Source organism: Mobula birostris, chromosome 2 (assembly GCF_030028105.1).
Source record: "Mobula birostris isolate sMobBir1 chromosome 2, sMobBir1.hap1, whole genome shotgun sequence".
NCBI classification, from domain to species: Eukaryota; Metazoa; Chordata; class Chondrichthyes; order Myliobatiformes; family Myliobatidae; genus Mobula; species Mobula birostris.
The window spans coordinates 111,807,625-111,831,868 of NC_092371.1; the positions used below are offsets into that span (position 1 = coordinate 111,807,625).

A 24,244-nucleotide genomic window follows, 5' to 3' on the forward strand; every position below is an offset into this window, starting at 1 on the left:
GTTAGCATGATTGACCAATCACATAAGGTCCCGTAATCACCAAAGGTGGTACTTGACCACACATATGAAGCCAAGGTCACTTTGAACACCTTGCGGAATCCTTGGGGTTGGCAGATTCACTGATTGGCTCTATTTCACCGTTTGGTTCCTGCCAGCGCTGTATCATTGCATAACCTGTTTTCTGTAGATCTGTAGAGAAAGTTGAGGGGGTGTACTTGACTTACCAACTGTTGCATGAACTTGTTCTGTGCTGTGAGTCAAGAGGAACTGTTGGGCACCCTGGCTGCTAATTTATGTATCCGCAATAATGTCTGTTTGGTTGGTAGGATTGGATGAGATTGCCAAGTTTCAGGTGCGTTGTGATGACGAGTGCTCACCACTTGCAGAGCCTTGGTTCTTCCTGTATTCCAGTGCCTCATCCCCTTTTTTTTTATTTTGAAAGTGCCTGCTCTACTAATGGTCTGTTGGTCCTGTGCCTCAAGTTAAGGTGCTACTTACAGAACCTGCCCCCCCCCCAAAAAAAATCTTGAATACCCCTCAGCGACTTCTATTTCCCCTAACGGATATGTAACCGCCCCCATTGTGAGTCTCTGTTCTAAAACTTTCCAATCCATGTATCTGTCCAACAATGTTTTAATTTAATTTCTAGTTTTAGACTTCCTCCAGAGTCATAGAAGTTTTGCAGGGAAATGGGGCCTTCAGTCCAACATGTCTGTGCTGAATGTGTTGCCTAGCAACATAGTCCAATGTACCACATTTTATCCCTGGCCCTCTATCCTCTCCTAGCCATGTTCTTACCTAGATGGCTTTTAACTCTTACTAATATGCTTGCCATAGTCATACTTTATTGATCCCGGGGGAAATTGGTTTTCGTTACAGTTGCACCATAAATAATAAATAGTAATAGAAATAGTAATAGTAATATTACTATTAGTAAATAGTAATAGTCATAGAAATAATAAATAGTAATAGAATAGTAATAGAAAATAGTAATAAATAGTTAAATAGTAATATGTAAATTATGCCAGTAAATTATGAAATGTCCAGGACCAGCCTATCGGCTCAAGGTGTCTGACCTCCAAGGGAGGAGTTGTAAAGTTTGATGGCCACAGGCAGGAATGACTTCCTATGACGCTCTGTGCTGCATCTCGGAAGAATGAGTCTCTGGCTGAATGCACTCCTGTGCCCACCCAGTACATTATGTAGTGGATGGGAGACGTTGACCAAGATGGCATGCAACTTAGACAGCATCCTCTTTTCAGACACCACCGTGAGAGAGTCCAGTTCCATCCCCACAACATCACTGGCCTTACGAATGACTTAACCACTATTTCTGACAGTTCATTCCAAATATGAAGAAGCTGCCCTGAATGTCCCTTTTTAAATATCTTGTCACTGATCTTAAATCTATGCCCTCTTGTCTTTAACAACCCTTTCCCAACTCCACCAAAGACCAAATGTGCTTTCACCCTCTTTCTGTTCCTTGTGATCTTGTTCGTCTCTATCAGATCACCCCTCAGTCTGCTACGTTCCAGGAAATGAAGTCCAAGTCTACACAATCTCTCCATGTGACTCAGGTGTCTAGGCAATGTCCGAGTAAATGTTTTTTCACTCTTTCCAATTTAATAACATCTTTCCTATAACAGAGAGACCAAAATTGTACACAGTACTTGAAGTTCAGCCTCGCTGACTTCATATTACTGCAACATAACTTCCCAACTCGTACTCAGTGCCCTTACTGATGAAGGCCAGCATGCCAAAAGCCTTTTTCACCATCCTCTCTACATGTAATGCTTGCACTACTAAGTCCCTGTTCCACAACACTTTCCAGGGCCCTACCGTTCTCTATACAAGTCTTACCTTTGCCATTCCTTGTGTATTCACATCAAACTATTTGTATAAATTACAAAAAGAAGGTCCCAGCATTGACCTGTGGTTTATCACTTGATACGAGCCTCTAGTCTGAGAAACAACCCTTGACCATCACCCTCTGCTCCTAACACTGAGCCAATTATCCATTTGCTATTCCTCAGCCCGGTTCCCTGATAGATGAAGATCTCTTTGTAATTCACTGTAACCTGTTTCACTATCAACAAGTCTCACTAATTTAGTATCATCAACAGACTTGCTAATCATACCATGTACATTCATATCCAAATCATCTTCATAAAGAATAACAGATATTCTAATCCCTGGAACTCCTCGATAGTCCCAGATCACCAGTCAGAGAATTTACCTTCAACCATCACCCTCTGCTTCCAATTATGAAGCAATTTTGAATCTACCTTGCTATCTCTCCATGAATGCCAGGTGACCTAAGCCTCCAGATTAGCCTGCCGTGTGGGTCCTTATCAAAGGCCATATTAAAGTCTCTGTAGACCTCATCCAATACCCTACCCTTCATCTATTCTTTATCAAAGGCCTTATTAATGTCCCTGTAGACAACATCCACTACCCTACAGTACCCTCATCTGTCCCTTTAATTACCTCTTTGGAAAAACTCCAAAAGATTTGTCAGATGTGACCTTCCACACACAAATCCATGTTGGCTATTCATGATTAGACCTTGACTATGCAGGTGATGGTAGACCTTGTTCCTCAAAGTTTCTTTCAGTAATTTCCCTACAATTGAAGTCGAGTTTACTGGCCTCTCCTTGCTACCTTTCTTGAACAATGGAACATCATTAGTCACTCTTCAGTCTGCTGGAGCTTTACCAGTGGCTAATAACAAAGGAGATATTTCCACAAGGGCCTCCGCAATTTATTCCCTAGCCTCCTATAAGGTCTGCGGGAGCTTTTGATCAGACCCAGGAGATTTGCCCTCCCTAATGTGCTTCAAAACTGCAAATCCTCTTTCCTCATAATATACATATATTCCAAGACCTCACTATTTATTATTCCAATTTCTGTGGCATCCATGGTTTTTCTTAGTAACCATTGAGAAGAAATGGCAGTTAAAGCTTGGTAATCTCCTGCAGTGGCCCTGTTCATCTATAAGAGGACCCAGTTTCTGCATAGTCACCCTTTTATTCTGGACCCCAAGTGATCTAACCTTCCAGACTAGCCTGTCATGAGGGACTTCATTAAAGGCCTTGCTTATGTCCAGATAGACAACATCCATCTCCTTGAAGAACTCAAGAGATTTGTCAAACATGACTCTTTCCCCCCCCCCCACCCCACCGGATTCCTTCCTCCATCCTTTTCTCCTATTGTGCACTCTCCTCTCCTATCAGATTCCTTCTTCTCCAGCCCCTGACCTTTCCCACCCACCTGACTTCATCTATCACCTTTCAGTGAGCCTCTTTCCCACACCCCCACCCCCACACATTTTTTATTCAGGCATCACCCTACCTTCTCAGCCCTGAAGAAACGTCTTGGCCTGAAACGTTGACTGTTTACTCTTTTCCATAGGTGCCGCCTGACCTGCTGGGTTCCTCTGGCATTTTGTGTGCGTAACTTAGGTAGGAACGGACGAGTTGGACTGAAGGGCTGGTTTTCGTACTGTGTGACTTACTGAATTTTGCAGCTATGAGTAATACTGACGCTGGTGCTTGAATTCAGATTCCGAGTTCGTTCAGTGTTGTATGATTTGGAGGTAGAATAAAATATCCAACTAAGGTTTATGAAATGCCTGAATTGGATAAGTGCATCTCAATTTCTATGATTGCCATTATATTGCAGGCATTGCAGTACCTGCCCATGTCCCATCAGATTGAGGTTACACCTGAGAAGCTTTCCGATGTCCTGACAGATGATGAGGATAAAATCAGCATCGCTACGCACCTTTCCTCTTTCCGTGTGCCCACGCGGCCTGGTACAGCCTTTTCCAGTGTCTCCGGATCAGCTGGTATGAAACTAGATTTGACCGGTACTTCAGAATGATATGCAGCAGTCATGTTTGTAGAGTGAATATACAATAAAAATCATTGTAGAATTATAAAGTAAAGGCATCTGTTAGTCTTGCGAGACCATGGATCTGCGCCTGGAAAGTCTTCACTCTCCAGGGCGCAGGCCTGGGTAAGGTTGTATGGAAGACCAGCAGCTGTCCATGCTGCAAGTCTCCTCTCTCCACGACACCAATGTTGTCCAAGGGAGGGACATTAGGACCCATACAGCTAGTGTCGTTGCAGAGCACTGTGTGATTAAGTGCCTTGCTAAAGGACACAACACGTTGCCTCGGCTGGGGCTCGAACTCACAACCTTCAGGTCGCTAGTCAAATGCCTTAACCACTTGGCCATGTGCCCATGGAATTATAACGTTGCAGCATATGGGGGGGGAACAAGACATCCTCAGTTTGTATGTATTTAATTGGGAGACATTTGATGTGCAGGAAACAACGGCGAAAGCATTGTACTAAATTCATTTTAGTTTTCCTGATACAAACCATCTCATCCAGAAATATGTAACTGTAGAAACTTTGAAGGCTGTTGTTTTATCCCGTTTCTTTGCTACATACTCTGCATTGTGACTGCAATGCGATCAATGAAATGTGTTGAGCACTGTAATTTGGTGGCTTTAAAGAAACAATTTAGCAACACTTCATGGTGGTTGCAAACTATTTCCAGTCAGTGGACTTGGTAGTGTGAGGTGGGAGTGTCATTTTGGAGCTGTAATAAAAACACCTGCCTTTCCTGTCAGGAAAAACTTCTGATCTCCTGCCGTCAGCTGGAACCCATGCAATCTCAACCTTCAAGAGCGCTCCTGTCATAGATTTTGAAGGTAAAGATGGGGCAGAATTAATTTTCAATTGTGTTGCTAATGTTTAAGTCGGTTGTGTTGGAGTGTCCTTCTTAACAACTTTCTATTGACACAAGCAATATTTATAATTAATTTTCGGTTGCTTTCAAACATGTCACTCCACCGCTATTTGTATGCTGGCGTAAAGGGTCAGGAATCACACAGCCAGGGTAGAGATGTTAAAATGTACTATGTTTTTTAAAAAAAAAACCACAGCTACATTTAAACATTCCAAATAAGCTTACCCAGTTAGGCCAACCAGGACTTCAGATCCAGAATCAAAAAACGGTTTAATATCACTGGCATATGTTGTGAAATTTGTTAACTTTATGGCAGCAGTACAATGAAATATATTATAAATAAATATAGTGTATGTGAGTGTATGTATTATATAATATGTGTGTGTGTGTGTGTGTGTGTATATATATATATATATATATATATATATGTGTGTGTGTATATATATATATGTATGTTATATGTTTTGTGTGTGTGTGTATATATATATATATATATAAATAAAAAAAAGGGTGCAAAAAACAGAAATAAGAAAGTAGTGAGGTAGTGTTCATGGGTTCAATGCCCATTTAGAAATCAGATGACAGAGGGGAAGAAGCTGTTCCTGAATTGTTGAGTATGTGCCTTCAGGCTTCTGTACATCCTTCCTGACGATAACAATGGGAAGAGGGCAAGTTCTGGGTATGTAGTGGGGATCCTTAGTGATGGACGCCACCTTCCTGAGGCGGCTACTACTACTACTATGACGTAGGTTTGGTTCATCTGCTGAAAACCTCATTGTTATTTTTTTCACTGCTGTACGTTCGTGAGGGATCCAGACTTGGGGACTGGGATGATGTTTGAGAGTGACCACTGTTCTGGTTTGTCACCTTTCATCAGTGCCGTATTACATATGTCCAGCAAGATGTCATCCAGGTCAACGTAGTAGTAGTTCCTCAGGCACTGCTCCTTGAAGATGTCTTGGATACTACAGAGAATAGTACCCATGGATGGAGCTTTGCCCATAGCCTGGATGTCCTGGAGATGCAGAATGACCTCTGCACTCCAGAAGCGTTCCATAAGGTGGGGTGTGATCTAAGTGACCAGCATCTACCAAAGGCTTTACAGCAGTCTTTAAGTGGTAGTCACCCCGTAAGTAAAGAATAAGGTCAGTCTTTGTAATAAAGCTAACATTTGGATGTGAACCCCATGCAGAGTCTCTACAGACAGAGTATATCTAAACTGCTGCGATGGTTCCTGTTTTGTTGCAGGTGTGTTTAATACTGAGGTTAACCATCGTCTCCCTGTACACATGCTGAAGATTGAGGAGTTTAAGCATCAGCTTCAGTACCTCGTGTGTCACTTCAGCATCGAATACGATGTGGATGATATCAGAAGCACTGCCAATGAGATGGAATTGTTCACACTGGTAATTACGTCCTTCTACTTCAGTCCCAGTTTTACACCTTCCCTTCCCAGGGCTTTGGGATTTGTGGGAGTTGCAGGAATGCACGGGCAGCTCGACAGAAAGGGGATTTAATGGGGGGGGGTGCAGATCAGGAAGAAAATGATTAGCAGCCAACTTCTATGAAAGTAAAGGAGACAAGTAAAGAATTGTGAGGGAGGTGAGATAAAACGTCAAAGTCGAGTTTGTCTTGGGCACAGGTAATATATCAAAAACTTGTTCTTCATTGTTACTTTCAACAGCATCACAGGCACGGAGCAACATAGAAGCAGCATTCACAAAAAGGCGTGAAATAAACATAAATTCTTCTCAAGGCTCTAAGTGCATAGTGTGGATATTGCACAGAAATGAGAGCAAACCTGTTCTTTTTCAATGGCTTCATCCTGCCTATCAGATAGTAACTTTGGGGTTTCCATGCTTCTGCATTCAAACAAAGAAATCAGTCTGCTGCCTCCAGTGATACATTATCTGGCAGCACTTTATGAATTGAATTAAATTGACTTTATTTCTTATATCCTTCCCATATATGAGTAAAAATCTTTACGTTACATCTCCATCTAAATGTGCAATGTACAATTTATAGTAACTTGTAATAAGTAGTATGTACAACAGGACAGTCAATATAACATAGAAATACAATTGTATCAGCGTGAATTAATCAGTCTGATGGCCTGGTGAAAGATACAAGAGAATTTATACCAATTGCCCAAAGTTGCTATTTCAAACTCACTGACTAATTCTGTACCAGTTGCAAGGAGGTGTGATAAGTATTCTCCCGTTTATGTTCATGGAAGGAGACAGTCACGAATTTTTGGTTAGAGAGCTTTCAGATGAGTTTTTTTAATTTAAAAAAAAATCAATCAAATCTTCTCATGGAATTTTAAAATCTTAAACAGTCTTTAAATTAAGTTCTTTAAAATTATTTAGTGAATTGAGCTGAAAGCTGTTTGAAAGAAATACTTGAATATTATTTAGTCAAGGAGTTATGGAAACAGAGATACAATGTGCTATCAAGCAACAACCTGCTCACAGAAGCTCGGGTTGGTTTCTACTGAAGCCACTTGGTTCCTGAGCCCATTTCAGCTGTGGTCCAAGCTTGGACAAGAGAGCGCTCCGTGCTTGGGCCTCTGCTGTAATCAGGATTGGAGTTGAGGGACTTTGGAATCAGCGCTACCACAAAAGAAGATGGTTGTGGCAGTTGGAGGTCATTTTAACCCCTTTTATTTTTGCACAGTGCAGGCTGAGTACATTAGGTCCTCAAGTACTTCAAGCCAGTTGCATGCCAAAAGGGCAATGTTACCATGGTCATGAGGGATTTCAATATGTAGGTAGATTGGGAAAATCAGGTTGGTGCTGGATCCCAAGAGGGGTAATTTCTAGAATGCCTTCGAAATGGCTTTTTAGAGCAACTTGTAGTTGAGCCCACCAGGGGATTGTGAATTGGGTGTTGTGCAATGAACTAAATAGATTAGAGAGCTTAAGGTAAAGAAACTCTTACAGGTCAGTGATCATAAAATGATAGAATTCACCCCTTGGTTTGAGAAGGAGAAGCTAAAGTCAGATGTGTCAGTATTACAAGGGAATTATAGAGGCATGAGAGATGAGCGGTCCAAAATAGATTGGAAAGGAACACTAGGAGGTATGACGGCAGAGCAGCAATGGCTGGAATTTCTGAGAGCAATACATAAGGTGCAGGATATATACATACCAAAGAAGAAGTGTTCTAAAGGCAGGATGATGCAACTACGGCTGACAAGGGTAGTTGAAGATACTATAAAAGTAAAAGAGAGGGCATATAATAGCGCAAAAATTTAGTGGGAATTTAGAGAATTGAGAAGCTTTTAAAAACCAACAGAAGGCAAGTAAAAAAAATTCAAAGAAAGAAAAGATGGAATATGAAGGTAAGCTAGCCAGTAATATTAAAGAGGATACCAAAAGTTTCTTCAGATATACAAAGTGTAAAATAGAGGCAAGAATAGATTTCAAACTGCTGGAAAATGATGCCTGAGTGATAGTAATGGGGGACAAGGAAATGGCAGATGAACTGAGTTAAGTATTTTGCATCAGTCTTCACTGTGGAAGACACAAACAATATGCCAGAAGTTCGATAGTGTCAAGGGGCAGAAGGGTGTAAATTTGCTATTACTAAGAAAAAGGTTCCTGGGAAACTGAAGGGTCACCTGGACCAGATGTTATACAGCAGATTGTGGAGGCATTAGTAATAATCTTTCAAGAATCAATTGATTCTGACATGGCTCTGTAGGGCTGGAAAATTGCAAGTGTACAAAGTAGCTACAAGAGATGTTAGTGACTGGAAATCTTGTGGAGAGTAACTCACCTCTTAACTTCCCAAAGTCTGTTCACAATCTACAAAACTTCAGCCAGTAGTGTGACGGAATGCCCTCCACTTGCCCGAATGAGTGCTGCTTCCACCCACGAGCATTACAGCCTGCTTGATGGGCACCCCGTCCACAAGCATTTGTCGACTCTGAGCAACAACAACACAGAAGTAGTTTGTACTATCTACAGGATACACTGGAGCAACTCACCAGTATCCCTAAGACAGCACCTTCCAAACCAGTAACCTTTGCCATCTAGAAGGATGCAAGCAGCAAGGCAGGGAACCACCACTACCTGGAAGTTGCCCTCCAAGCCGCACCCCATCCTAACGGTTGTTCATTGTCACAGGGTCAGAATACTGGAGCTCCTTCCCATACAACTCGCACCTCAGGGACTGCAACTGCACAAGACGTCAGCTTGCCACCACCTTCTGAAGGGCAACTTAGAAATGGGAAATTAAATGCTGGTTCAGACTTTGAAGCCCACATCTCTTGAATAAATATAATTGCCCATTGAGTCCACAGTAACTCTCAACTTGTTTACACAAATCCTCCATTAATTCCATTTTCTATTTTAATTTTTAATGTTTTTAACCCTTTTCAAAGTTTTTGAAGATTTTTGTATGTTTCTGAATATCTTAAACTTGAAGACTATATTTTGTTAAAGGGACTTAGATAGTTTTAAAAACGAGAAATGCAGATGCTGTAAATCCAAGCAATACATACACAATGCTGAAGGATCTCGGCCCGAAACGTCAACTGTACTTTTTTTTTTCCATAGATGTTGCCTGGTCTGCTGAGTTCCTCCAGCATTTTGTGTTTGACAGTTTTAGTTTGAAAGTGTGGCTGAGGTGACTCTTAAATAATTTTAGTCATTTTATGATAGAGTTAGTTGAGGCTTTCCAAGTTGATATTTCTTCTAACTTGGGCAAGCTTACTACAGAGAAACTGCCCAAAATTTTCATGCTGGGAGGATTGTGAAAAATGAAGTTGTACCTTTTTTTTTGTCAAGGTGTGCAATGAGCATAGTCCACCCACCAATGTGATCCTGTATCTCTTGAAAGTATGTGTTCAGCTAGTCTGCAATCTTAATCATTTGGAGATCTGTAAATTTAGGAACTGTAAATAGATGGTAAGGAGTAGTAAATTTGAGCACAGGGGATTATGCAGAAGCTGGAAATCTAAAGAAACACACAAGGTGCTGGAGGAAATCAAGGTTAGGCAGTATCTAAGGAGAGGAATAAACAGTCGATGTTTTCAGCTGAGGCCCTTCATCAGTGAAAAAATTTGTACAAGGTGTTTTTAAGATTATATAATACTGTGTACAGCTTTGGGTCTCCAGTAGAAAGGAGAACCTTTCAGCAGGAGGACCACTTGCAAAGTTTAAGTTCCAAGTATTGGTTCCTTGCTGATGGATCTAGGTTTCTCGGCAGAATTATCACCAAAATAAAACATTTTCTGTTTGGAAATATTCTCTCTGCTTTACAATGGATGGGCTCTTTGATATTTTAGGTGGCTTTAATCTTCACTATGTTAGGTGATTCGAAAATTCAGAAGCATTTTTAGCAAAGAGGAAACCATGAAGACCTTCCCAGTATATGATGCTTTTGAGCCTGGACTCGAACACTGGGGAATGAAAGGCCCAAGCATGACTCTGAAGAAAGAAGCAAATTGGATCCCCTTTTTAAAGGTATGGCAAACTGTGGAGTACAATGATGTAGTGGTTATGTGTCTGGATGAGTAATTAAATCCCACCAAAGAAGCTTGCAAATTTGAATGGTTTAAGTATTTTCAATTTTGAAAGCTTGTGCGTTTAAGCAAAACTTTTGAACTTTACTATTGTCTTTCAGTAAAAGAAACTGGGGGCTAAAATTTGCTCTTCTATTTTGTAATGTCATTAAAATGATGGTTTGGCTCTCCCAAACACAATCTTCAATTGTGGAGTTAGCCGAACAATTTGTCAGACCTTCATGTGTTATTCTACATTGCAGTTGACAGCTAGGATAATTTTTTTGCACCAATTTATTGTATCCTGTGATTGGAAGCTAATTACTGAAAAGAGAAGCATATCCCATCATTGGGGAGAGGGTTACAGATTACAGTGTGGCTACAAGCAATATGCTGAAGGAATTGACTGGGTTGAACAGCATCTGTGGGTATGGGGTGGTGGGGGGAGGGAAGAATTTTGGGTCAAGGTCCTGTATCAGGACTACAGTGCACCTGTTGTTCATCAACTTAACCATTAGATCACTTGCAGTGATGTTGACATTTTTAACCTTAAAGCAGTTTAAGGTTAAAGGAGATTTGGTTTGTCACCTCAAAAAACTTCTGCAGATATACCGTGGAGAGCATTCTTACTGGCTGCATCACCATCTTGAATGGGGCTACTGCACAGGATCGATATTAGCTGCAGAATGTTGTAAAATTAATCAACTCCATCGAGGGTACTAGCCTCCGTGGTATCCAAGACATCTTCAAAGAGCAGTGCCTCAGAAAGCTGGTGTCCACCACCCAGGATGTGCCCTCTTTTCACTGTTACCATCAGGAAGGAGGTACAGAAATCCGAAGGCTCACACTTAGCAATTCAGGAATAGTTTCTTCCCCTCTCCTATCCAATTTCTAAATGGACATTCAGCTCATGAACACTACCTCACCACTTCTTTAAAAATTTCTGTTTTTGCACTAATTTTAATCTAACTGTGTAATATACATATATACTTACTGTGATGTGGTTTATTTTTCTATATTTATCATGTATGACAGGCTTGGACAGTTCATGTTGTGTCCTCTTTCACTCTTGATCAAGTATCGCTGATGATCAGAGCTGTTTAAAATGAGTTGGGATTTATTTTAAATTAGTTAAAAAGTGAAAAACAAAAAAATATAATGAATAAATCTATTTAAAGCCCATTACTAATTTGAAAAAAGAGAAATAAAGAAGCTCCATTGTACATTATAGGAAGCCCTAAGCAGATAGATCAGAGATTAGGGCTGGGATGGGAAATTAAAGTGACAAGTAATGGAAGCTCAGAGTCACTCCTGTACGCTGTTTTACACTGTTATGATGCTAACATGGGCAACAACACCTTATCTCTGTCTGGCCACAATGTAGATTTCTGGGCTCAATGTCAAATTCTCTTTAGATAACTTACTTATCTTTTTCTTTCTGAACCAGAACAGGTTATTTCTAACCATCATCATTTTGGGATTTTTTTCTACTAGTATAGTCAGGCCTGCTACACGCGTCCCACTGCTTTGGTATTAACAGTACAATACGCCAGCAGAGAAGTACAATTTAATTCAGAGTAAATGATACATATACTCATTTAGTCTCGTCCTAAGAAATATTCCCTTTGTTCCACCTACTTCCTCCCCAACCTTTCTTAGTGCTGGTAGTTATCTTGTTTTCTCTCTTTCCTCTTTCTGACGATGTGACCAGAACAGGTATTCCCAACCTTTCTCGTCCCATCGACCCCTACCATTAACCGGGACGTCAATGGAGCCCAGGTTATTATCATCGACCCCTACCATTAACTGAGAGGTCAATGGACCCCAGGTTGGGAATCCCAGGTCCAGGACCTGAAACACAGTTCATCTTTCCACAGATCCTGGCTGACCCGCTCAGCTTCTCCAGCACTCTGTTCTAGCCTCAGAATTTTAGCACTTAAAATATCAAGTTTTTAAAAAGCAACTTTTTTTTTAAACTATTTTCACAACTGTGACAGGTCAGAAGCCAGGGGTCAGCAAACAACTCTTCAGTTCAAGAAATTGTGAAGCTTCTCTGAACTCTGTGGTGAGGAGTTCTGAAGTTTCCATGCTAAAGTACCCAGATAAGGATGCTCGGTACAGATTGGTGCCCATGCTGCTGATAGCTAACAGATTGGTTGCCTCACCAACCAGCCCAGTATAATGTTACAGCATGCAGAAACAAAATACAGTTCCAATAGTACTTCTGATAATGTGATGTGTTGTATGTTTGAATGTATGCAGATATGTACTGCATTCAGTGTCTGATACAACTTTGCTTCTTCCTCGGCAAGAAGGCAAGGTGCCTGATCATGAATGTTTTTTTTAACGGCAGCCAACAGCTGAGTCAAAGATTGGATGAAATGGGTTATTTTTGTGACCTTTCTCTTTACCTTTCCACATGTTGTCCTTCCAGTCCACAGATCACATGCTCTACTTCTGCATGGAGCTTGTGGTCTAGGCCATTCTAGCCTGGAAGTGCATGATCTTGGAAGCTAACCTGATTAGTACTGAGATGGGAGACTACCTAGGAATACCAAGTGTTGTAAATGTTTGTGGATGGCACGGTGATATGATTAGTAGAGCAGCTGATTCAAAGCTCCAGTGACTTGGGTTCAATCCCCTCCCTGGTGCTAAGTGGAATTTGCACATTCTCCCTGTGCCCCTGTGGTTTGCCTTTCACATTTCCAAAGACAGGCAGGTAGGTTAAAATTGCCCCTAGTGTGCAGTTGAGTGGTAGATTTGAGGGGGAAATGATGGGGATGCAAGAAAATTAAAGAAAAATTAAAGTAAATAGGTACTTGCCAGCTATGCAGACTCATTGGACATCAGCGCCTTTATTCACTCTGCGTGGGACTAACTTCTGTACAGTATTTCCATTAGCACTGATAATCCAAGAGCAAGGTGTGTTCGCACCATTGTGAGTATTGCTTTTGTGCACCTGTGTTAGATTAAACAGACTTGTTGCAGTTCTACTGTAGGCCCCATTAAGTGCAAGAGAAGTAGAACATAAGAGCAATGATATAATGTTGAGATTTTATAAAGCACTGGTGAGGTCTCACTTGGAGCATTGTGAGCAGTTTTGGGCCCTATACCTTAGAAAGGATGTGCTGAAACTGGAGAAATTCACAAAAATTGTCCCAGGATTGAATGGCTTGTCATATGAAGATTGAGGGATGACCTCTTTTGAAACCTATCGAATGGTAAAAGGTCTTGATAGAGTGGATGTGGAGAGTCTAAGATCAGAGGACACAGCCTCAGAATAGAGGGGCGTCCTTTTGAACGGAGATGAGGAATTTCTTTAGCCAGAGAGTGGTGAATCTGTGGAATTCTTTGCCACAGGAGCTGTGGAGGCCAAGTCTTGTGTATATTTAAGACAGAGGTTTATAGATTCTTGATTGGTCAGGGCATGAAGGGATACATAGAGAAGGCAGGAGTTTGGGGTTGAGAGGAATATTGGATTAGCCATAATGAAATGGTAGAGCAGACTCAATGGGCCAAATCTTATGGTCTTATGGAAATGCTTGTGTTTTGTTTATTAGATTAAACCAAAACAAGATCCTTGGCAGCAAAAAGTCCTGACCAAACTGAAGCAGCAGAGGTACCTGGATGAAATTCTGAGACTGCAGGCACAGTTCCTCCAGGTAAAACTCATTCGCACCAGATAGCTTACAGCAAGAGACTTGGGTCTTGGTGATGCCTTTTAATGTAGGAAATGTTTCTGGGGCTTGGTGGTAAACAAAATTCTGCAAGCTTAAAGGGTGATAATATGATAATGATGCAAATTATCACATACCACTTTCTCATTTTCTATAGCCAGTACCGCTAGGATCATATAGTTAAGATTTACATAGATTACTACTAAAAAAAAAATCAAAACTAAAATCTATGACACAGGCCATCAACCCATCATATCTAAGCTGACTGAAAGAAAACAATCAGTCTAATCCCAGCTACCAGCCCTGGGTCTGGAACTGTGTTGGTGATAGCTCTTCAAGTGCACATTCCAGCACTTTTTAAAGATGATGCAACTCAGTTACCCTGTCAGGGAGTGGCCCTAATGCTTTCTGGGTGATAGCATTTTTCCTTATTTCACTGTCAGCCTTCTACCAATTACTTAAAATCTGGTCTCCTGACCCATCTGCTATGGGAAGTAAGCCCTTCTTATCTGGACTATCTAGGCACCTCATAATTTTGTATATCTCGGCCATCACTCCTCTGCCCCACTTGCGCTGTGCCACAACCCCAGGAAGAAAAATCTTTCAATTTTCAGTCGTTTATGCTTCGTAGAGTGCATTCCCATCTTTCCTCTAATATGGTGACAGAAAATGTACACAAAACTCAAGGTTATCAGATTTGGAGTGAGTGACAATGAAGGGACGGTTAACCACATCTTAGCTGGGCTGATGTGCGATTTGGGGTGGGGGGGAGGAGTGGCGCTGGACATAATCATGTGACCAAACATCTGCTGCTCTTGTCCATCTAAATGATGGTCATCTGGCCCATTCCTGATATTTCTATGATTTGTTTTCATTTAGCATCTCACTGTGGATTACTTTGGATTTATATGGCTCTCTTTTTCATCCTTAAGCAAACAAGACTAAGCCTGGTACCTGTATCAGCTGTTTGATTTGATTTTAGTGCTATAGAGTCACAATTTTGAATTATTTTTCAGTGGTACAGTGGAAATTGCACTTGCCATGGGCGTTAGATGGGAAAAAACAGCTCCAGTAACACAAACACAAGAAAATCTGCAGATACTAGAGATCCAAAGCAACACACACAAGTAAACCCTAAGTAATTCACTGTTATCCGATATGCACATTTCAGGTGGAAAAATACAATCCAAGATATCGCACTTGCATTTCTTGTTGAAATTACTTACTGCATATTGATTTGACACATCACATGTATGCAAATAAGTCATATGTACCACACGGTTACAGGTCAGTAGCTTTTTGTTTGAATAGTTGAAATGCTCTTTAAATGTATCTTTTTTTTTTAAACTCAACATTTGCTCACTGTTAGCATTTCCAAAGGATTCATACAGAACTCAGACGTGTTGATCTTGTTTATGACCATTGTGAACATAAGTGGTAGTCAAGAACCACCAGGTGTCAGAGAGTTATAGTTAGTGAGATTGTCCATCTGCCTCTCTCAAATCATAAAACAAAATTAAGATGTACTTTCACTACCATTTCTGGTTCTTTTGCCAATCATCTTAGATTTGTGACCCCTGGCTATTGGTCCTTCAACCAATGGGAACAATTTCTCTTTATTTACCCTAATCAGAGCCTTCACAATTTTAAACATCATTGCATCTTTTCTTGGCCATTTGCTCACTCTACGGAGAACATCCACAGCTTCTCCAGCCTCTCCGCGGAGCCACAATCCTGAATTGCTGAAACTATTCTGTAAAATCTTCTCCCTACTCTCTTTTCATCTTCCTTAAACTGAAAGCAGGCGAATGTGCTCAAAACTGGTGCAGACGTGTTTCCAAAAATCTTAACAGAGATCGATCACTCTGGGAGAGGACAAAATATACTAGTGCAAAATTGTGGATGATACTATGAACAAGTAAGGAGATCAGATTAAATTCTCCCTCTCTGCATCTGCCCATAGAGAAAATCCGTTATCATTGGCATTGATTTTCCTGCTGCGGTCCACATTATCTTTGTTTCCATTTGTAAGCCTTGTACACAAACATGGTAGCACGGCGGTTAGTGTGATGCTCTTCCAGTGACACTATTACAGCTCGGCGTTCTGGAATTCGGAGATCAATTCAGTCGCTGTCCTGTAAGGAGTCTGTACTTCCTCCCCGTGGAACGCATGGGTTTTCTCTAGGTGCTCCAGTTTCCTCCTACAGTCCAAAGACCTACTGGGTAGGTTAATTGGTCATTGTAATTTTCCCAGTGATTAGATTAGAGTTAAGTGTCCTGTATTTGGGTTAAGGGTAATTGGATTTGTTGGGGTTGCTGGGGCAGTGTGGCTCAAAGGACCAGAATGGCCTCTTCCACGCTGTATCGATAAATAAATAAATATCTGTTGGAGGCAATGGATTATAATTTTCTTGAATGGTAACAGGCCAATTTTATTTTGGAAGTTAGTATGACATCTGTGAATCCATGATTTCATTGTAAGCATATCAAAGTTCAACTGCATTTTGACAATATAATTTTAATTTCTATCTTGCCAGTGATTGGTTCAGGGCCAGACGAGTTGCTGTTTCCCTGGATTTAGCAGACAATAAATTTGTTTGTGACAGTGATTTGGCATAAACTAATCTGAATTCTTCTTGAATTTAGAGCTATTTATTCCTCATTTTGAACTGGACTGAAAACATAGGCTTGCTGTAGGGAGAATCCAAGTCTGGGTGATGCTAATTCACATAGCATTGGCATTGTATTATATTAATAAATCCAAAATCATTTTGGATCTCCCCCTCCCCCTCCAACTTTCAAATCTCTTACTCACTCTTCCTTCAGTTAGTCCTGACGAAGGGTCTCGGCCTGAAACGTCGACTGCACCTCTTCCTAGAGATGCTGCCTGGCCTGCTGCGTTCACCAGCAACTTTGATGTGTGTTGCTTGAATTTCCAGCACCTGCAGAATTCCTGTTGTTTGCTTTATATTCTTTCTGGATTTGCTTGTTTTCTCCTGGGTTTAATGTTGTGCAAATTTGGCCTCAGGTCTGTGTCTGGATTATGCTTTGTGGTGTTGGTAATAGGCTATCGAATTTTGCTCTTATGATTGGACCTTGACCCGGCTGGTGGCTTAGTGGCATCAGCATCGGACTTCGGGACGAAAGGTCCCGAGTTCAAATCCAGCTGGCTCACTGTGCTGGGTTACGAGCTGGTGATCTGTTTGGAAACTCACCCGGCAGAAGGCAATGGCAAACTACCGCTGTAACTCGCCTCACACGCTGTTCCCCACTACGTCAGAAAGGCATGGAGGGAAATCGTCCGCTAACCGGAGAAACTCCGGTTGCGACGTACCTTTCCTTTTATTGGACCTCATACCTATCTGCATTTTTTTAAAAAAAAAAGGGGTTGACGAAGGTAATATGTGAGTGGGAATGGTGTTAGGATTGACCTGTCCTCTTAAAGTATGGGCATTGGAAAACCGGCTTTCTTGCACTTGATGATTTCTTTGATTTTATGATAAGCAGAATTATAAGAATCATTACATAACTCTCATAAATTAAGGTCTGAGGTAACTTAATGTGGAAACCGATCTCCCTCCCGGCACTTATCCTTGTAAGCGGAACAAGTGCTACACATGCCCTTACACTTCCTCCCTTACCACCATTCAGGGCCCCAAACAGTCCTTCCAGGTGAGGCAACACTTCACCTGTGAGTCGGCTGGGGTGATATACTGCGTCTGGTGCTCCCGATGTGGCCTTTTATATATTGGCGAGACCCGACGCAGACTGGGAGGCTGCTTTGCTGAACACCTACGCTCTGTCCACCAGAGAAAGCAGGATCTCCCAGTGGCCACACATTTTAATTCCACATCCCATTCCCATTCTGATATGTCAATCCACAGCCTCCTCTACTGCCAAGATGAAGCCACACTCAGGTTGGAGGAACAACACCTTATATTCCGTCTGGGTAGCCTCCAACCTGATGGCATGAAAATTGACTTCTCTAACTTCCGTTAATGCTCCTCCTCCCCTTCTTACCCCATCCCTTTTATTTATTTATTTATTTATTTATTTATTTCCTCTTTTTTTTCTCTCTCTGTCCCTCTCACAATAACTCCTTACCTGTTCTCCATTTTCCTCTGGGCTCCCCTCCCCCTTTCTTTCTCCCGAGGCCTCCCGTCCCATGACCCTCTTCCTTCTCCAGCCTTGTATCCCGTTAGCCAATCACCTGTCTAGCTCTTGGCTCCATCCCTCCCCCTCCTGTCTTCTCCTATCATTTTGGATCTCCCCCTCCCCCTCCCACTTTCAAATCTCTTACTAACTCTTCCTTCAGTTAGTCCTGACGAAGGGTCTTGGCCTGAAACGTCGACTGTACCTCTTCCTAGAGATGCTGCCTGGCCTGCTGTGTTCACCAGCATTCTGTGTGTGTAACTTAATATGGATATGTGTCAGATAAAGTTAGAAAATGCAATTCTGATTGTTAGAGGGATGGTAGAGTTAATCTCAATAGACAATGGGAAGAATGCAGATATTATTTATGGACTGTGCTACTATCTCGATTGTCTGGCCAGTGACTTTACTTTTCAACCAAGAACATGAGCATTGACCTGATTCTTCAAATCTGACTGCAAGGTGAGTTTCTGCCGGTATCTCTGTGCCATGTCACAGGCATCACCTCCTGTCCCAACCTTCTCCTCTGCTGAAACCTTCATCCATGCCGTTGTTTCCTTTGGGACCGACTATTTTCAAATGTACATTGTTGTTCTCCCACATTTCTGTTCTGTAAAACTCAGATCATTACAGACACTGCTCGTTCTGCTCTAGCATGCACTTTTCCATTCAACCACCACACTTAACTGTAGACCCGCACTGACCCCCAGTTAGCAAAATCCCAGTTTCAAAATTCCAACCCTGTGGCTTTTTGTTTTCCCCTTATCTCTAATCTCCAAACCTGCAACCCTCCAAAACATCTGTTTCTACCTTTGGCTTTCTGAGAATCACTGAGTTGGCCTCTCCTTTTTGTAGATGTGCTTTAATTAGTGGAGTTGCCGCCTCAAAGCAGATCCCCCACCCTCCCTGTGCTCCATTAAAGTGCCAGTAGAGCCTACAGCACCATATCATTATCACCTTACATGGGTTGGTGAAGTAATGCTCATGTCAACTGCCACAGGGCATATTACGATACTGAACACACTAAGTGCGGTGTTATAAAGTGCTAGGCAAGCTCTGTGTTCACTCATTGTGAAAGTACAGACCAGATTCGGGTGTTCCAGAAAGCAGCCATAATCTCCACTTGGGCATCCCAGCAGCCATTCTGTTTGAGTGTGAAAATGGCATCACACTCCACCCTTAGCTATGGTTATTTTTTCTAATCATTGTCCATAGAGTGAGGCAGCATGGATCCCGGTTCTTCAACACACCGAGCCAGTGCCAGTCATCCAGCATCCATTTGCCCTAATCCAACTCTAATCCCATTTAGCTCCCACATTCCTATCAGCTCCCCCTATAAGAGAGTTCATGGTATTACAAGAAATATTCTGGTATGGATAGAATAGCAGTGGCTGATTGGCAGGAGGCAAAGAGTGGGAATAAAGGGAGCCTTTTCTGGTTGGTTGCCAGTGACTAGTGGTGTTCCACAGGGGTCTCTGTTGGGACTGATTGTTTTTATGTTATATATCGATGATTTGGATGATGGAATTAGTGACTTTGTTGCAAAGTTTGCAGATGATACAAAGATAGGCAGAAGGGCAGGTAATTCTGAGGAAATTGAGAGGCTACAGAAGGACTTAGACAGATTAGGAGAAGAGGCAAAGAAGTGGCAGATAGAACACAGTGTTGGGAAATGTATGGTCATGCACTTTGGTAGAAGAAATGAAAGGGTTGACTGTTTTCTAACTGGAGAGGAAATGCAAAAATCTGAGGTGCAAAAGGAGTCCTTGTGCAGGATTCCCTGAAGGTTAACTTGCAGGTTGAGTCTGTGGTGAGGAAGGCAAATGTGATGTAGCATTCATTTCAAGAGGACTAGAATATAAAAGCAAGAGTGTAATGTTGAGACTTTATAAAGCACTGGTGAGGCCTGACTTGGAATACTGTGAGCAGTTTTGAGCCTCTTATCTTAGAAAGAATCTAGAGATGATTCAAAGGAAGTTCACAGAAATTATTTCAGGATTGAATGGCTTGTCATATGAAGAGCATTGATGGCTCTGGGCCTTTTTTCACTGGAATTCAGAAGAATGGGGGGTGACCTAATTGAAACCTGTTGAATGGTGAAAGGCCTTGATAGAGTGGATGTGGAGAGGATGTTTCCTATGGTGGGAGTGTCTAAGACCAGAGGACACAGCCTCAGAATAGAGGAGCGTCCTTTTAGAACAGAACTGAGGAAGAATTTCTTTAGGCAGAGAGTGGTGAATCTGTGGAATTCATTACCACAGGTAGCTGTGGAGGCCAAGTCCTTATGTATATTTAAGGCAGAGGTTGATAAATTCTTGATTAGTCAGGGCATGAAGGGATTTGAGGAGAAGGCAGGAAACTGAGGCTGAAGGGAAAAATGCTTCAGCCTTTATGCGCGCTGGAGGCAATTTACAGTAACAATTACCCTACTGATGTTAATTTTAAGAGGGGAAGTATTCTTGGGCAGATGGTGAGCCTGATTAATTTTGAATTTCTGTGTGCTTGAGACTAGGTGTCTGACCCAGAGCGAGTGATGGATGTACTTCATCAGCATGCTGTGGCTGTACATGAGCCAAGCACTATACAGCCATTGGCTGTTACCTCACATCCCTTGGGTCAAAACACGAGTCACATCTGGAGTAAAATCTATGGAAATGCCGAGCTTTATCAGGTGAGTGTTTGAAGCAACCCTCTGGGACATCTTTAGTCCATTCCCATCCCACAGTTATGTTAGCCTAACATCGGTGGTGGGGAAACTGCTGGAGTCGGTTATCAAAGATGTGATAACAGCACATTTGGAAAGCGGTGAAATCATCGGACAAAGTCAGCATGGATTTGTGAAAGGAAAATCACGTCTGACGAATCTCATAGAATTTTTTGAGGATGTAACTAGTAGAGTGGATAGGGGAGAACCAGTGGATGTGGTATATCTGGATTTTCAAAAGGCTTTTGACAAGGAACCACACAAGAGATTAGTGTGCAAACTTAAAGCACACGGTATTGGGGGTAAGGTATTGATGTGGATAGAGAATTGGTTGGCGGACAGGAAGCAAAGAGTGGGAATAAACGGGACCTTTTCAGAATGGCAGGCAGTGACTAGTGAGGTACCGCAAGGCTCAGTGCTGGGACCCCAGTTGTTTACAATATATATTAATGACTTGGATGAGGGAATTAAATGCAGCATCTCCAAGTTTGCGGATGACACGAAGCTGGGCGGCAGTGTCAGCTGTGAGGAGGATGCTAAGAGGATGCAGGGTGACTTGGATAGGTTAGGTGAGTGGGCAAATTCATGGCAGATGCAATTTAATGTGGATAAATGTGAAGTTATCCACTTTGGTGGCAAAAATAGGAAAACAGATTATTATCTGAATGGTGGCCGATTAGGAAAAGGGGAGGTGCAATGAGACCTGGGTGTCATTGTACACCAGTCATTGAAAGTGGGCATGCAGGTACAGCAGGCGGTGAAAAAGGCGAATGGTATGCTGGCATTTATAGCAAGAGGATTCGAGTACAGGAGCAGGGAGGTACTACTGCAGTTGTACAAGGCCTTGGTGAGACCACACCTGGAGTATTGTGTGCAGTTTTGTTCCCCTAATCTGAGGAAAGACATCCTTGCCATAGAGGGAGTACAAAGAAGGTTCACCAGATTGATTCCTGGGATGGCAGGACTTTCATATGATGAAAGACTGGATGAACTAGGCTTATACTCGTTGGAATTTAGAAGATTGAGGGGGGATCTGATTGAAACGTATAAAATCCTAAAGGGATTGGACAGGCTAGATGCAGGAAGATTGTTCCCGATGTTGGGGAAGTCCAGAACGAGGGGTCACAGTTTGAGGATAAAGGGGAAGCCTTTTAGGACCGAGATTAGGAAAAACTTCTTTACACAGAGAGTGGTGAATCTGTGTAATTCTCTGCCACAGGAAACAGTTGAGGCCAGTTCATTGGCTATATTTAAGAGGGAGTTAGATATGGCCCTTGTGGCTAAAGGGATCGGGGGTATGGAGGGAAGGCTGGTGCAGGGCTCTGAGTTGGATGATCAGCCATGATCATACTGAATGGCGGTGCAGGCTCGAAGGGCCGAATGACCTACTCCTGCACCTATTTTCTATGTTTCTATGTTTCTAAGTTATAGAGTTTTAGGATGTAGAGCAATTAGAGGTCATTAACCACTCCTACCAACTGGTGGGTGTGTTTAAGGACATCTTCAATCTCTCATTGCTGCAGTCAGAGGTTTCCACCTACTTCAAAAGGCAACAATCATACCAGTGCCCTATAAGAGCAGGGAGAGCTGCCTCAATGACTGTTGCCCAGTGGCACTACTGTGATGAAGTGCTTTAAGATGTCTGGTATGGTCAGAAGGAATTTCTACTTAAACAAAGACCTGGACGTGAAGCAATTTGCCTGCCGTCACAATACGTCTATAGTGGATGTAATCTGACTGGCTTTCCACTCAACTTTGGACAACAGCAACACCTATGTCAGCCTTCAACGCAATCGTATCCACGGTTTTAATCAACAGCCTCCAATACTTAGGCCTCTGCAACTGGATCCTTGACTTCCTCACTGGTAGACCAGTCAATGTGGATCGGAAATAACTTTTCCTCCTTGCAGACAATCAGCAGTGGTGCACCTCAAGGACGCATGCTTAGCCCACTGCTTTACTTAATCTTCACCCACAACCTGCGTAGCTAGGCATAGCTCAAACACTGTCTATAAATTTGCCAATGACACAACAGCTGTTGGCAGAATGTCAGATGGTGACAAGGAGGCAGGTAGGAGCGAGCTAGGTCAGCTGGTCGAGTGGTGCTGCAACAACAACAACGTTACACTCAATGTCAGTAAGACCAAGGAATTGATTGTGGACTTCAGGAAGGGGAAGTCAAGGGAACACACACACACCAGTCCTCATCCAGGGATCATCAATGGAAAGGGTGAGCAGTTTCAACCTCCTATGTGTCAACATCTCTGACGATCTATTCTGGGCCCAACATATTGATGCAATTCCAAAGAAGGCACCACAGTGCCGATGTTTCATTAGCTTGAGAAAACTTGGTAGGTCACCAAGGACACTCGCAAATTTATACAAATGGACCGTGGAGAGCATTCTAACTGGTTGCAAAGCCATCTGGTATGGAGGGGCCACTGCACAGGATCAGCTGCAGAAGGTGGAAAACTCAGCCAGCTCCATCATGGACACTGGCCTCACCAGCATCAAGGACATCTTCAAAAGGCGATGTCTCAAAAAGGTGGCATCCATCATTAAGGACCCCCATCACCCAGGACATGTACACTTCTCATTGCCACCATCAGGGAGGATGTACAGGAGCCTGAAAACACACACTCAACATTTCCGGAACAGTATATCTTCGCCTCTGCCATCAGCTTTCAGAACAGACAATGAACCCATATACACTACTTTTTCTCTCTTTTTGCACTACGTATTTAATTAATTGTTTATATACATTTATTGTGATATATAGTTTTTATAATTATGTATTGCTATAATTGCTATCTACTGTCCCTGCAAAACAACAAATTTCGTAACATAGCAGTGATATTAAATCTGATTCTCAATAATCATCTGTGATCTAGTCCCCATTTTAATGCCACATGAATTGGTCCTTTTTGTAAATTTGATTTAAATTCCTGAGTCCAAACTTGTAATTAACAATGACTGCTGTAATTACTGTAATTAAAGGCTGAATGTGGAAATTACAGATGGAAATGAACGTTCAGCTCTGGCCTGTGCTGGAGGATGTGGTTCAGGTGAAGTTGCCACCTCCGTACAGCTGCTCACCGCATCAGCTCACCCTTTCCTCGCGCATTACCAAACAAACTTCCAATCATATCTGTAACCATGGCAGTTGCCCGAATCACATCCTGTGAGAGCAGCTTGCCATGTTTCAATTGCTCTCTGGGTAAAGAAGTCCAAGAGACCGTGTTGTAGGTTGGAAGGTGTTCTGAGGGCAGGGGCTAAGTGTGGGAGGATGCTGCGAAGAATAATGTCGTGGGATGAGGAGAGGGTGAGAAGGCCATAGTTGCACAGTGATAATTTTATGTAGGCAGTTTCTAATGCACACACAGAGCTGGAACTTGGCTTAGCCCTGCATTTCTCTCTCAGCTGAAGATGATGTCTGACATCATC

At 42.2% G+C, this 24,244-nt stretch overlaps 1 protein-coding gene across 8 annotated transcripts in view; it reads left to right on the top strand.

The window, feature by feature from the left end:
* Nucleotides 1-24,244, top strand: part of LOC140189907 (uncharacterized) — a 209,854-nt gene that overhangs the window by 19,279 nt on the left and 166,331 nt on the right. For all 8 annotated transcript variants that reach the window (XM_072246261.1, XM_072246273.1, XM_072246282.1 and 5 more), the window contains exons 7-12: nucleotides 3,682-3,847; nucleotides 4,640-4,720; nucleotides 6,007-6,164; nucleotides 10,077-10,229; nucleotides 13,828-13,929; nucleotides 20,609-20,767. In XM_072246261.1, coding sequence (XP_072102362.1) covers nucleotides 3,682-3,847; nucleotides 4,640-4,720; nucleotides 6,007-6,164; nucleotides 10,077-10,229; nucleotides 13,828-13,929; nucleotides 20,609-20,767 — 819 coding nt within the window. The remainder of the gene's footprint in view (nucleotides 1-3,681; nucleotides 3,848-4,639; nucleotides 4,721-6,006; nucleotides 6,165-10,076; nucleotides 10,230-13,827; nucleotides 13,930-20,608; nucleotides 20,768-24,244) is intronic.